Source organism: Gekko japonicus, unplaced genomic scaffold, assembly GCF_001447785.1.
Source record: "Gekko japonicus isolate JY-2015 unplaced genomic scaffold, Gekko_japonicus_V1.1 scaffold8, whole genome shotgun sequence".
Taxonomy (NCBI): Eukaryota; Metazoa; Chordata; class Lepidosauria; order Squamata; family Gekkonidae; genus Gekko; species Gekko japonicus.
In genome coordinates this window covers 2,198,528-2,212,665 of record NW_015167057.1, presented here as the reverse complement: position 1 = coordinate 2,212,665, position 14,138 = coordinate 2,198,528, and the positions used below count along the sequence as shown (strand labels likewise).

Genomic DNA, 14,138 nt, shown 5'->3' with positions numbered 1-14,138 from the left:
GCGCTCTTAACCACTACACCAAAATGGCTCCTAACCACTACACTAAACTGGAAGATCTCCATCTCCCACCTGAAGTTTGGCAACCGTATCTCCGACTTGGATTTGCACGGGTACGAAAAGCAGTGGCTGTATTTCCTGCTCAAGAGGGAGCAGTAGATAAGAGGACCCTTTTCAGTCTCGGTTTGGGCCGGGCACCCCTGACTTAGCCTGCCGCACCCCCGCACCAATCCATCCCCGAACTCCCGGCTGCTTCCCCAAAGCGCCGCCTGGTTGCCTTTGAGCTCCTTATGCTGTTTCCATGGCTGGAGCCACAAAAGCCGCTCTTCCTTGACCTGCAGCTCCCTCTGGTGTCAAAGCCTCGCCTCTCTCACCACCGCCACGTTTCCCACTTGTCACTCCCTTCCAGGAGGCTGCAGCAACAGAGAGCAGGAATCAGGCTTGCAAAACCAGGGGGGTGCGGGAGGAAAGGATTTTTTAAGAAATCTCTTATAGAACCACTAACCTTGAAATAATAAAAATGTTGCTAGCGCTACAACAGTGCGTTCAGCTGATTTTCACAATTTCACCATTTCATCGTGCAAACTGAGCCTCGTGCTCAAAGGTCTCAAGCTGCAATTTCTGGATTTGGGGCTCATCTGCTTCAGGTTCCTCCCCGACGCAGCCTTCAGTTCTTCCCGCCAGCTATGGAAGTGCCTTGCATACCAAAAATCTTCCCAAGCAAGATACTGCAAGCGAGGAGCCAACCCTGACGAAAAATATTCTAGAGGCACATTCTTATTCTTTTCTCTCTCTCTCTCTCTCTTTTTTGCAGTGAGAAAAGCTGAGTTCTACAGCCTTCATGAATGATGCACTCCCCGGCTTATGTTGCAAAAACGATGATGCTTCTACTGAGCACGGGGAATACTAAAAAACCGTGCAGGACACCAAAGACCAATGCAAATCCTTTTGCTCTGGCAATTTCACTAGGAATTGACCATACAGGTTCTCCCTTTGTGGTTGTCCTAACTAGAAGGAAACCTTTTCAAATCAAAGGCTTGGTATCTGGGATGCTGAAATCTGTGCCCTGTCAAAAGGACAGCTTTGTGTGGTGCGATGTTTTAGAACACACACAGCCCTGTTTAGATTTCCTGGCAGCATCTGCAGAGGTGCTAGATGCCACGTCTTGGCCACCATCAGCATTATCACAGGGATCTTTCGGGTTCAGCTGAAGAGAAGGGTCAGACATACCTGCAGTGTCCCCAAACTTACAGGGCAATCCTAAACAGCGTGCTGCATTAGACCCTCAACGTTCACAGATTTGTGATTCATGAACATAGGAATGTAAGAGAAGCCATGTTAGATCAGGCCAATGGCCCGTCCAGTCCAACAAATCCAGGAGCCATCAGGAGGACCACTAGAGGGGCCAGAACTCCAGAAGCCCTCCCATTGTTGCCCCCCAAGCACCAAAAATAGAGAGCATCACTGCCCCGTGATTTCACTTATTTGCAGTCCGCAGTTCAATCACATAGTGCAGTCTCCAGCCTGTTCACACTCCTATCACAGCATCATCATAATCATTGCATCATTAAACTTTGTGGGAAATATGCTTGTTTTGCTACTGGTAGACAGCAGAAAACCTTGCCTTCCAGTAGCCACAAATTTTCTCATTTCTGGTGACCCCGGCAACAAATCCCCTGTGAACAGTGAGGGTCACCTGTACCCTTCCAAATCCATGAAAGTCAATGGGCTCAGAAGGGTATCACTCTTCTTAGGACTGCACTGTTACTGTGCCAATTTAAAGGATGTTTCAGGCCCCAAACTGGCTTCCAGCTCAGTCATGGGCACCATGTTGGGGATTGCAGCTGTACTTTATAGCCACAAGTGGTTCACTAGGGTTGTCAGCTATGGGTTGGGAAATACCTGGAGATTTTGCAGTGAAGCCAGGGGACGTGAGGTTTGGGGAGGAGAGGGACCTTGGCAGGGTACAATGCCATAGAGTCCACCCTCCAAAGCAGGCTTTTTCTCCAGGGGAACTGATCTTGGTCATCTGGAGATCAAGTGTAATAGCAGGAGATCTCCAGGTACAACACAAGAGGCACTGGTGTCACAGAGTGGGATGACGGCTGCTCCTCACTGGGGGGAAAAGTACAGAGCTGGGAAAAATACAGAGGAGGGCAACCAAGATGATTAGGGGGTTGGAGTACCTTCCCTATGAGTCTGGGACTTTTCAGTTTAGAAAAGAGACGACTAAAGGGGGACATGATAAAGGTTTTAAAAAATATGCATGGGGTGGAGAGAATGGGCAAAGATAAATTTTTCTCCTTCTCCCAAAATACTAGAACAAGGGCATCCAATGAAGCCAACAGGCAGTAGATTTGGGATGGATAAAAGGAAATACTACTATACACAGTGAGTGATTAAAATGTAGCATTCGCTGCCAGAGGATGAAGTGATGGCCACAGGAATAAATAGCTCTAAAAGAGGATTAAATAGATTCATGGAGGATCAGTCTATCAGTGGCTTCCAGCCCTGGTGACTGAGGAGAACCTCCACATTCAGAGGCACTAATCCTCTGAATCCCAGAGCCAGGAGGCAACATCAGGGGAAGGCCTCTATGCCCTGTTGTTGACCCTCCAGAGGAACTGGGTGGCTCCTGTGTGAGACAGGATGCTGGACTAGATGGACTCTTGGTCTGATCCAGCAGGGTTCTTCTTATGTTCTTACCAGGGGAAGGCCTCGGTCTCTGTGCTCTGTTGTTGGCCATCCAGAGGAGCTGGTTGGCCACTGTGTGAGACAGGAGCTGGACTAGACAGACCACTGGTCTGATCCAGCCGGGCTCTTATGTTCTTATCAGGGAAGGCCTCTATGCCCTGTTGTTGGCCCTCCAGAGGAACTGGTTGGCCACTGTGTGAGACAGGATGTTGGACTAGATGAACCACTGCTCTGATCCAGCTGGGTTCTTCTTGTGTTTTTGAGGGTGAGGAGAATCTGATCACTCTGAGGAGGAGGGGACTCGGGGTCCAGGAACCCACCCGGGAAGCAGTACCTAAGACCATTCTAGAATCCCAGGAACAGCCCCATGAAACCAGACTCTCTTTGTCATGTTCTGAGGTAACTCTGCCTTCAGACTCAAAACCCACTGCCCAAGCACCAGGTGCAGCCCTAGAAGCCTGGCCTCAATAGCCACATCGAGCCCCACAGCACCCTCAGTAATAAACGACGGCATCCTTAGCAGTCCCTTTCAGAGAGGTGGGTTTGACCATACTCCCTCCTCTCCCCTTCCCCCAACACAGGACAACTCAAGCCTCTCAGTTAGCCTTCAGCCCCCTGGAACAACAAGGGTTGCCAAGCTCCAGGTGGAGGCTGGAGATCTCCTGGAATGACAACTGATCTTCAGACTACATAAACCATGTATTTGTTTGTTTGTTTAAAGCATTTATTCCACTTCTCCTGGAGAAAACGGCTCCTTTGCGAGGTGGACTGCATAGCACTATACCCTACCGAGGTCCCTCCCCTCCCTCAACCCCCCTCTTCCAGGCTCCACCCTCAAATCTCCAGGTATTTCTGAACTCGGAGCCGGCAGCACTTGGAACAACATCCCAAGCTTCCTGCTGGCCTGTGTCCAATGTAAGTCCTCTTTCCACCAACCCACCAGACTCTGGAAGCTTCGCCTTGCCTTGCATGTTCCAGGTATTTCTGAACTCGGAGCCGGCAGCCCTTGGAACAACATCCTAAGCTTCCTGCTGGCCTGTGTCCAACGTACGTCCTCTTTCCACCAACCCACCAGGCTCTGGAAGCTTCGCCTTTCCTTGCATGTCTCCCTACGGCCTTCAGTCCAAAGCAGACAACCAGGGTGTAGAGCCAAAGGCTCTTGGTTTGAATCCCTGGTGATCACAGCAGTCTCACCTTCCACTTGTCCAACTTCAAAGCTTTTCTACTCACAAGCAGCCTACACGGGGACTGTGCTCATCTTCCTGGGCCACAAACCAACAAACACGGTGACACGCTGGCTTAACATGCTCAGTACAACTTTTTACAATCATCATATAAATCTTTTGTCACATTACAGAGAAGTCCATCCTTATACTATTACAGAGAAGTCCATCCTCATGATGTTACAACGCACACCCGGATCATTTCGTCAAAGTCTTCCTCAGGAGTATTCCCATGTTCTTCAAACTAACAAGAGGTCAATAACTTTGAAGAAAATAAGAATACTCCTGAGGAAGACTTTGACGAAATGAGCCTACATCTGGGTGCGCGTTGTAACATCACGAGGATGGACTTCTCTTTGTAAGTATAAGGATATACTTAGGGTTGCCATCCCCCCCAGTAGGGCCAGGGGATCCCCCACTTTTGGGGGGCCCAATCTGCCACCGGCCAGCTGGCTGGCGGAGGAAGCCTCACCCTTAAACAGCAGCATCCAATGGGGACGCCGCTGATGCAATGGTGTCACCAGTAGCAACATCATCATACTGGGGCTGTCGCACAGCGACACTCTAGCTTTCAGGGGGAACTCTATGGTTACCATAGAGTTTTTGCCCTGAACGCTAGAGCATCACTGCACAATAACCCTAGCATGATTACGTCACTACTGGAGCCCCCCACCAGACAAAAGGTGAGACCTGGCAACCCTCTATGTACTTCTCTATAATGCGACAAAAGATTTATATGATCATTGCAAAAAGTTTTACTAACGTGTTAGCCAGCATATCACAGTGTTTGTTTGTATTTCCTGTGATATATACTGTGATCCCATGTTGTTTTTTCTAATCTTAGTGGACCGCCTGCTTGCTTGCCTACCCCACTCCCAGCCCAGGAAACACCAACCTGGCCCCTGAAGCTAGGAAAAAAGAGCAGATTCTTTCCATCTGTTTGTTTGTGCCGGAGTGGGAGAATGGGGATCTGCTATGCAGATACACTCACAGATACAACACACAGAAACTGCCAGAAAAGACAGACACATTTTCAAACCAAAGAGAGCTGCTTGGATGCTCCTTTTCATCCAGGTTAGCACTGAACGGCAGGGGCCTTACCTAGGGTTGCTGTGTGGGGCTGGGGATCTCCCGCTATTACAACTGATCTCCAGATGATAGAGAACAGTTCCCCTGGAGAAAATGGCTGTCTTGGAGGGTGGATTCTATGGCGCTGTAAGGACGGTGAGGAGGAGGAGGAGAGATGTAAGGAGGGTGAGGAGGAGGTTTTATACCCCACCCTTCACTACCCAAAGGAGTCTCAGAGCGGATGACAATCGCCTTCCCTTCCTCTCCACACAATAGACGCTCTGTGAGATGGGTGGGGCTGAGAGAGCTCTGAGAGAACTGTGACTGGCCCAAGGTCACCCAGTTGGTTTTATGTGGAGGAGTGGGGAACCAAAACTGGTCCTTCAGATTAGAATCCACCACTCTTAGCCACTACACCAAACTGGAGAAGGTGGTGTTAAATAGTGGGTTTAACACGGCAGAGGCGAAGGCAGAGTGATTTCAGCAAGCAGCAGTTTATTGAATCTTAACAGGGATGCTTTACATGGGGCAACTGCCCTACCTATGTACACCTAAGCCACTCCCAGCCCCCATGCAATTAGTGAGTTAAAATCGCCTCCCGGCTCCAGATTGGCTGGCTGTCCTCAGGGGCCAATCCGCAGGCAGGTTCCAGGATCCTGCCTGCCTTTGTTCTGGGGCTTCAAGCTCCAACTAGGTGGCCTGCCCAGACAAGCCCAGACATGCCTCTCCATGCTCCCTCTAGGTGGCCTGCCAGACAAGACCAGGCATGCCTCCAGCAGCAGTTAAGCTGGAGTGGAAGATTGCTCATGTCCAGACATAACAGGTGGGCAGAGCACAACCTGAAGCTAGCTCATGTCTTTCTGCTGGCATGCAAACCTGTGGATCTGTGCCAATGCAGACGCATACGACTTTCAGAAGTCTGCTTTCAGTCCAAGCGGATCTTTTTCTTGAGTAAAGGCTGAAAGCGAACGTGAGTCACTGGGAACTGGCTACCACAACACTGCATGCTAGGGTTGCCAAGTCTGGTAGGGAAATTCCTGGAGATTTGGAAGGTGGGGCCTGGGAAGAGTGGGGTTTGGGGAGGAGAGGGGTATAATGCTATGGAGCCCACCCACTAAAGCAGCCATTTTCTCCAGAAGAAGTGATCTCTGTCGGCTGGAGATAATTTGTAATTCTGGGAGACCTCCAGGTCCTGCCTGGAGGTTAGCAAGCCTACTGCATGCACACAGTGTGTTCCATGGATTGAAACAGATCTACCAGGATGCTGAAAAATGCTTCACATCCTAGAGAAATCTTGTCTGCCTTACGCAAGTTGCTATAAATCCAGGATTGTCCTGAGTGAGAATAATTCCGCCAATACTAAAAGGGAAGGGGGGGGATCCTAGAATTTCCTCTTCAGCTCTTAGCAGTTTGTCAAGAAGAAATCTTCCCCAGACCCATAGGGAAGAACAGTGCACAACGTAAAAGGAAAGACCGTTCTCTCACCAGTCCTAGAGTTGGAGATTGAACAAACCAAAGTTAAGCTTCCATGGGATTTGTGTCTGTGTGAAGCTAAGCAGGGTCAGCCCTGCTTGGTATTTGGATGGAATTCCAGGGCTGCAACTCAGAGGCAGACAACAGCAAATCACCTCTGAACATCTCTTGCCTTGAAAACCTCACCAGGGGTCTCCAAAAGTCAGCTGCAAGGTGACTGCCCTTGACACACACAAAGTGCCATCAAGTTACAGCCAACTTATGGTGCCCCCGTAGGCTTTTCAAGGCAAGTGATCAAGCAGAGGTGGACTGCCATTGCCTTCCTCAGCAGAGTCTTCCTTGGCGGTCTCCTGTCCAAGTGTTGACCCTGCTTAGCTTCTGAGATCTGACAAGAATGGGCTACACTATACTATTCCACATCCCCTGCAGGATTTACCTCTGAAAAAATATGCTTAAGACAAGGCTGATGATTTCTGCACAAGGAGAATACTTAAAAAGCGGGGGGGGGGGTGTGCCCTAATTTCTATGGAGTGCCCTAATTTCTACGGAGTGCTAACCCTCATTCCTTTCGGACACTAACTTGCTGCGGAAAGGAACAAGAGGGGGAGCTTATCATGACCAAACAAAGAAACAAACAAGGGAGGACATGCCCAATAACGACTCCTTTTAAATATCAATTAATTATTCTACATGAGAAAGAATTTCCAAAAATAAACACCAGGTTATGGAAGAAGTGATGGGATCTTCCTCAAGGTCCCAAGTCAAAGGCCCTGGCCTGGATAGTCCAGGCATGCCCGATATCATCAGATCTCAGAAGCTAAGCAGGGTTGATTCTGGCAAGTACTTGGATGGGAGACCGCCTTGGAAGGCCAGCAGGTGGGAGGAAGAAGAAGAAGAAGAGAAGAGATTGGATTTATACCCCACGCTTCACTACCCAAAGGTGTCTCAGAGCGGCTTACAAACTCCTTTCCCTTCCCCTCCCCACAACAGACACCCTGTGAGGTGGGTGGGGCTGAGAGAACTCTGACACAAACTGCTCTTTTTCAAGGACAGCTGTGCCAGAGCTTGTGACTGACCCAAGGTCACACCAGCAGCTGCAAGTGGAGGAGTGGGGAATCAAACCCGGTTCTCCCAGATTAGAGTCCGCGCACTTAACCACTACACCAAACTGGCTCTCGGGACAGGGGCAGGCTTTACTCAGACACCTCTCTGAATATCCTCCAGGCCTCCAGTAGAGGTCAGTCACCAGAGGTCGCCATGACTTCCAGGTGCACACACACACACAATACAAAAAAGAGTCCCAAGTCACAGCTATCGCACCAATGCAAAGTGGGATCAAACCCAATAGCTTCACCCAGGGAACCCTGTAGTGCCACATGGGTGCTCGAAAATCCTTCATTATTTCCAGATCCTTTGTCAAACTGTAATACCTCAGTCTCCTCCAGTGTTCCCTCTAAGCTGAGTTCGTGTGAGCTAGCTCACACGAACTCAGCTTAGAGGGAACCTTGGTCTCCTCCCTAAAGAATCAGGAGAATTGACAAGTCTGAATAAAGAAGCTCGAGACTTATGAAGACAGGAACAGAGTCTGAGATCTTGACCCACTGCCCAAAGCTTTCAAGAGCCTGGTTTCACATGATAGTTAACCAGAAAGTTCTGATTTGGACCTTGACCTGGATACCTTCCTAGTTTGGTCCTTCGTCTTTGTGCAAAGAGTAATACAGCCCTGAAGGTGTGTGTCGTCGACAGCGCCCCATGAATAGAAGAGCAACGCAAACTTACGAGCAGCAACAAAACAACCCGACTGAAGGCAAAGGCGGCTCTTACCTGGTCCCGGATCCTCTCCTGCTGACCTCGGATTGCCAGGGCATGCTGGGGGTACTTGCTCTTCAAGTGATCCATAAAGGCATCCCGCTTCCGTTCCATCTCAGATTTCTGGAGCCCTGTAAGGGCTTCCAGGCTTTGGGCCGCGATGACAGTGTGCCGGCGTTCTGAGGTGTGCACCAGCCCTACATTGGAGAAGCGGCGTGTGCCGTTGCCCAGGGTCCGGTATTCCCGTGGATACTCTGCATCATCTGCCGAGATCATGTGGGCGCTAGTCCTCTCGGGATCTACATGGAATTGGGAGGGAGGGAGAGAAGCAGAGGGGAGGTCAGGGCACCTTTCTCTCTCTCTGCCTTAGGATGGGAAGGGGACTGGGGATTCCAGATGTGCTAGGGTGGCCAGCACTGGGTTGGGGAACACCTGGAGATTTGGGGGAGGGTGGAGCCTGGGGGTGTGTGGTTTGGGGAGGAGCTTCGGCAGCTAACAATGGCACAGAGTCTATCCTCCAAAGCAGCCATTCTCTCCAGGGAAACTAATCTCGATAGTCTGTAGATAAACTGTAATAGCAGAAAATCTCCAGGTACCACCTGGAGGTTGGCAAACCTGTGAGATATACAGAATGGAGTTGGGGGGATTTATTTAAAAAAGGAAGAAGGAAGAGGAGGAATAAGCCAATCAGGGTTTATTAGCGAGGAGTGATCGATTTTTACCATTAGGTGGTTATCCTTTTTTGTGTGGGGATGATCCCACATGGGAATTTGGCAGTCCCCAATTTCTCCCCCTAAGGGAATCAAGCTTTTGTGAGTGCCTTCTCTTCTCGAGTAATCAGCCTCAGAACTGGATCATACCCTTAAAGGGAAAGTAGTCAAATTTCAGGATTTGTAGTCAGGTGAGGAGGATTTGTAGTCAGGTGAGAGGCGAGGAGAAGGAGACCCGTTAACAATCACTTTCGGCTCCAAAGTGATTTCCCGGGGTGGAGGTGGGGGGGGGGATGCAGGAGGGGAAAGGGTGTGGGGCAGAGAAGGCCGTCCTCCCAGGAGAAGACAAGACATGAACAGATCAAGACAAGGAGTGGGGGTGGGGACCACAGAGACATCAAAACTGCCCGCCAAGGAGCCAAAATCAAAATTTAAAACAGTCAAGAGACCTCAGACCGAGGATGACGGCCAAAGTGCCCCTTCTCAAGAGGAGGCAGACGGTAGGACAAAGACAGACAGATGTTCTGAAACAGCAGACATGAAAAGAAAGGAACAGAAATAAAACAAAAATGAAGTGCCAATTGGTTCAGAAGGGAGGGTGTGGGGGTTTTTCGGGTGGAATTCCACCCTGAAACTTAGCAATGGCCAACGTAACTCAAAAGAGGTGGCTGGCCATCGCAACATCTGCCCCAAGAAAAGGAAGCACAGACAGGCCTCAAAAATCTCTCTGCCCGTGCAGACGTCTTGACTCATTCACAGAGCAGGCCGAAAATATCTCACATCGATCAAAGTGCCAAGCCATCTTTGCACACTGTTGAGACTCCCTCACCAAGGCCCATTCATGGTCCCCGAACAGAAGCTCCTTCCATGATGGCCATACCGGTGCACACATACCCTACTACTATAACACATGGGATGGCTATAGGGTTGCCAGGCCCATGGTCTGGCGACACTCTGCTTTTGGGGCAAAATTTATGTATTTATTTATTTATTTGATTTTTATCCCGCCCTCCCGCCGAAGCGGCTCAGGGCAACGTACAACATCATACAATAAAACAACTCTTCTAAAAGTTCTATGGTTTGAGGTCAAAAAATCCATAGAGTTTTGCCCAAAATGCAGAGCATCGCTGCGAAACGTCCCTGACTTGATGATGTCACTTCCACGTGACATCATCACATTTGGGACATCAAGCAACATCCCTATTCGCCCCAGAACGCCCCTCCAATCCCCCCACCAGCAAGCCAGAGGGATCTGGCAACCCTAGACAGCTAGGCATTGGGGTTGGATCCCACCAGCTTTTTCACTCCATGTCCCCCCATTCCCCTCCTTTCTAGAGTCCCTGTCCCTCACGGCTTTTGTCCAGGCAGATCCCATGATCCCCAGCATAGCCTTACTGGGCAATCCTTCATTTTTCACCAGCAGTAAAGCTGGTTGGATCCAACACTCTGGGCTGTGTATGTTTCAGAGGGAAAAGAGAAGTCATGTTCCACACCAAGGAAACCCAAACCCTGAACTACCTGAGGGAAAAAACTACATTACACAACCTGAAAACGATGCAAAATCAAGTTATTTGCACTGCAACTAAAATCAAGTTATTTGCACCGGAAGCAACTGCCTTAGGACATCTCATTTATGGATCCAGCCCCGATTGCTCCCGTGGATGGATTATTCCTTCCTTCTTTTTGTTCTAAGTAATAAGAGAACCACAGCTGCCAAATTTAAAGGGACAAGAAAACAATGGGGCTGTGTAACATGCTATTGCAATACTGAAAACATTTTCACAACCGTACATATCTTCATTTTTACAAAATCCCCAATACTTTAATGAAGATATAAAGAGTCCAGAACTTCAAAATACAAGATGCAAAGAAGGTCCAAATCTAATCTAATGAAGAATTTAAGAGAAAATGTTTGTGCAGGTAAAATTCAAATTATAAATGAACTTTTCAAAGATAATAAATTATAAAAATTGCAAAAATTGTAAAATCTTTAAAAATGGTTAAAGCCTGATTTAAAAATTGATACAAACTGTTTCTAAAAATGTTTAAAATGTTAACAGTGTTAAAATGTTAAAAAAACATATTTTTTTAACTATTGAATTAATGTTTTATAACGTTACAATTGGTTCTTCTCTGAGGAAGACCTTGGAAACGAACACATTATCCAGAAACTTCATTAGATTAGATTTGGAACTTCTTTGCATCTTGTATTTTGAAGTTTTGGACTCTTTATATCTTCATTAAAGAATTGAGAATTTTGTAAAAATGAAGATATGTATGGTTGTGAAAATGTTTTCTTTTTGTTGCAGGCAGTGTGCACTATCCAATGGCAGAATGGCTGTATCCCCTCAGCCATATCAGAATTGCATGCTGATATCACTCTAGGGTTGCCAACTCCAGGGGTCACAGGAGCAGAGCTTCGGCAGTAAAGAGCCCAGGGGGCGGGCACATGCAAGAAGCCCCACCCCCTGCTCCCAGCAGCCCTCAGTCAGAGCAAGAAGCAGCCAGGTAAGTTGCAGAGCATCCCCCGGCCCCCTGGTCCAAAACAGTCCAGTGGCACCTTTAAGACCAAGTTTTATTCAGGTACAAGCTCTCCCTCTTCTGCGAGGACAGATCTGCACGTTCCTCCACCCCCCAATAGCTAGCAATCCAAAACAGTCCAGTGGAGCCTGAGCAGTGGGTGTTGCCTTCTGACACACTTCTGGTGATGTCAGGGGGAGTGACATATGCAAATAAGTAATGCTAATGAGTTATGCTAATGAGCTCCTGCACCTTTTTTCCTACAAAATGACCCCAGCCAACTCCATGTTTGGAAATACGTGAAGATTTGAGGGTGGAGCCTGGCAGGGGAGGGGCCCTGGGAGGGTATGATACTATGCAGTCCACCATCCAAAGCAGCTATTTTCTCCAGGAGCACTGATGTTTTAAATAAATAATAAGCTATCTCTGTAGACTGGAGATCAGTTGCAATTCTGAGAGACTTCCAGCCCCCCACCTGGATGTTGGCACAACTCTGCATTGTTCCCTCCCAAAGCCATTTTCTACATGTTTGCAAAGAGCGCCACCTGCACAGCACATCTGCAACAAAAAGTCCTCTTGCAGGAAGGCTATGAAATGGCATCAGCTCAGGGACTCAGTAAAGATTTTGGACAAATTCACACATCAGTCAGCAGCACCCTACTCGATGAGCTAGTGCCAAATGGACAGGTTTTGGTGAAAAGTACTGCGTCTGGGGTGATGTCGGATGATGGGAATGCTCTGCCTGGGACTTCCTCTGCGATGCAGATCACGTGCAGGTGGTTTGGATGAGATGAATGAGCGAACTCGCCAGCCACTTGGTAGGAGGGCCAATAATCAGTGGAGAGAAGGTAAAAGCACAAAGGTCCCTGGAATTAGACAGATCGCTGGTTCATCTAACCCAGTACAGCCTGCTCCGGTGGGCAGCAGTTCTACAGGGTCTTTCCAGACACCCACTACTTGAACATCTCGTACGAGAGATGCCAGGATGGAATTTTACCTGTGCAAAGCAGATACTGAACCAATGAGCTGTGGGCCCTCAATTCTAACTCCAATTCATTATTCACCTTTGAGCCCAGTGGCACCTTTCAGACCAACAAAGTTTAATTCTGGGTATCAACTCGTATCTGAAGAAGTGTGCATGAACACGAAAGCTTAAACCCAGAATAAAACTTTGCTGGTCTTAAAGGCGCCACTGGACTCAAACTTTGTTCTGTTGCTTCAGACCAACATGGCTACCCACCTGACTCTACCATTATCCACGTATGCATGTAGTCCAGAGATCTGTAACCAAAGAATTGGCTGCTTAGTTGGAATCGATATGAATTTGCCTTGAAGGCTCCTGAGCAGAAAGTCGCAAACGTATCTTAAACAAACACTTCAGCCTTTCCTGCCCCTTCTGCTCCTTGGCCCGTGAGACCCCACCTCCCCAGTCTGCTTGTGGTTTCTTCTCACCAACCAGGCACAGCCCCAAAGACGGATTCCCAGTACCTGCCATTCCCTCTGCTTCCTTCATCCCTTTCATGCTCAGGGCCAAAGTAGACCATACATGTGACATGAGTTGGGTTGAATCCCCACTCTGACACGGAGTCTGGCACTTCAACCACCGCTGGGCATATATGAAATAAAGTAAAACTCAAAACAATGGCCCCCTTCAGCACCCATATTTTGCCTTGTTTTCTGAGCGCATCCTATTCTTCCATTCTGCATTTCCTCCTGCTTCCACTTCCACTTTGTTTTGGGTTGTTTTCTTGTTTCTGCATTTGTTCTACAGGAATCTGCATTCAGACCGGTTCTAGCACACTGTTGCCCCAAGCTAATTAAACTCCTTTTGCTATGATTCTTTGTTCTCAACTCCCTTTGCTGCGATTCTTTGTTCTCATCTGCTTTTGAATCGCTAATCCTCTCTAAAGTAGAATTGTTTCTGCGGGTATTTAAGTACTGCCCACTGCCTTCCCGGTTCCATCTCTCCCTCTTTAGGTTGACGCTCCCTCATCGGTCTGTTTTCTTTCCCTCCTTCTCCAAAGACAAAAAGAGGATGTGTCCTCTTATTCAGGAAAACTTTAAAAAAGCCAGAGAAAGCATAAGAAGAAATCAGTAAATATAAAGGACTAGGGGATTCCCTGCTCTCAAGTATGTCAACCTTGTATGTGGGGGCCTGGATTTCCCCCTTCCTTCCTTTCCTTTTTGCAAAATCAGGGAGGGAGGGAGGTGTTGGGTCTGCAGTTAAAAGTTTTGAAAGGTATTGGCCTTTCTCTTCATCTTAGACAAAGCAGCCAATTAGCTCTAAAAACGTAGATTTTGCTTGTAGATGCAAAATGCATACAGAATATACAGATAAATAAGCCAGAGGGGGGGAGACCAGTGCAGAGGGAATACGTGTGACTGTGAAGTCAACCCTTAAGACTTGACTCCTCAGATGCTCTGGAGCAAGCTGTCAGTGCAGAAAGGGCCTGTAAAGGGAGTGCAGTGGCACTGTAGAAACCAGGGGTCCTTTCGTAGAAAAAGAGCTAGGGGAACTCATTAGCATAACTCATTAGCATATGCCACACCCCCTGACATCACCGGAAGTGTGTCATAAGGCCGCACCTCCTGACATCACCGGAAGTGTGTCATTAGGCCACACACCCTGCCATCACCGGAAGTG

General features: G+C 48.4%; 1 protein-coding gene across 1 annotated transcript in view; it reads right to left on the bottom strand.

Moving 5' to 3' along the window:
- The window catches only part of SRCIN1 (SRC kinase signaling inhibitor 1), a 347,319-nt gene that overhangs the window by 208,440 nt on the left and 124,741 nt on the right, over nucleotides 1-14,138 (bottom strand). Inside the window, exon 4 of the mRNA XM_015412427.1 lies at nucleotides 8,280-8,563. Within this exon, the coding sequence (XP_015267913.1) occupies nucleotides 8,280-8,563 (284 nt within the window). The remainder of the gene's footprint in view (nucleotides 1-8,279; nucleotides 8,564-14,138) is intronic.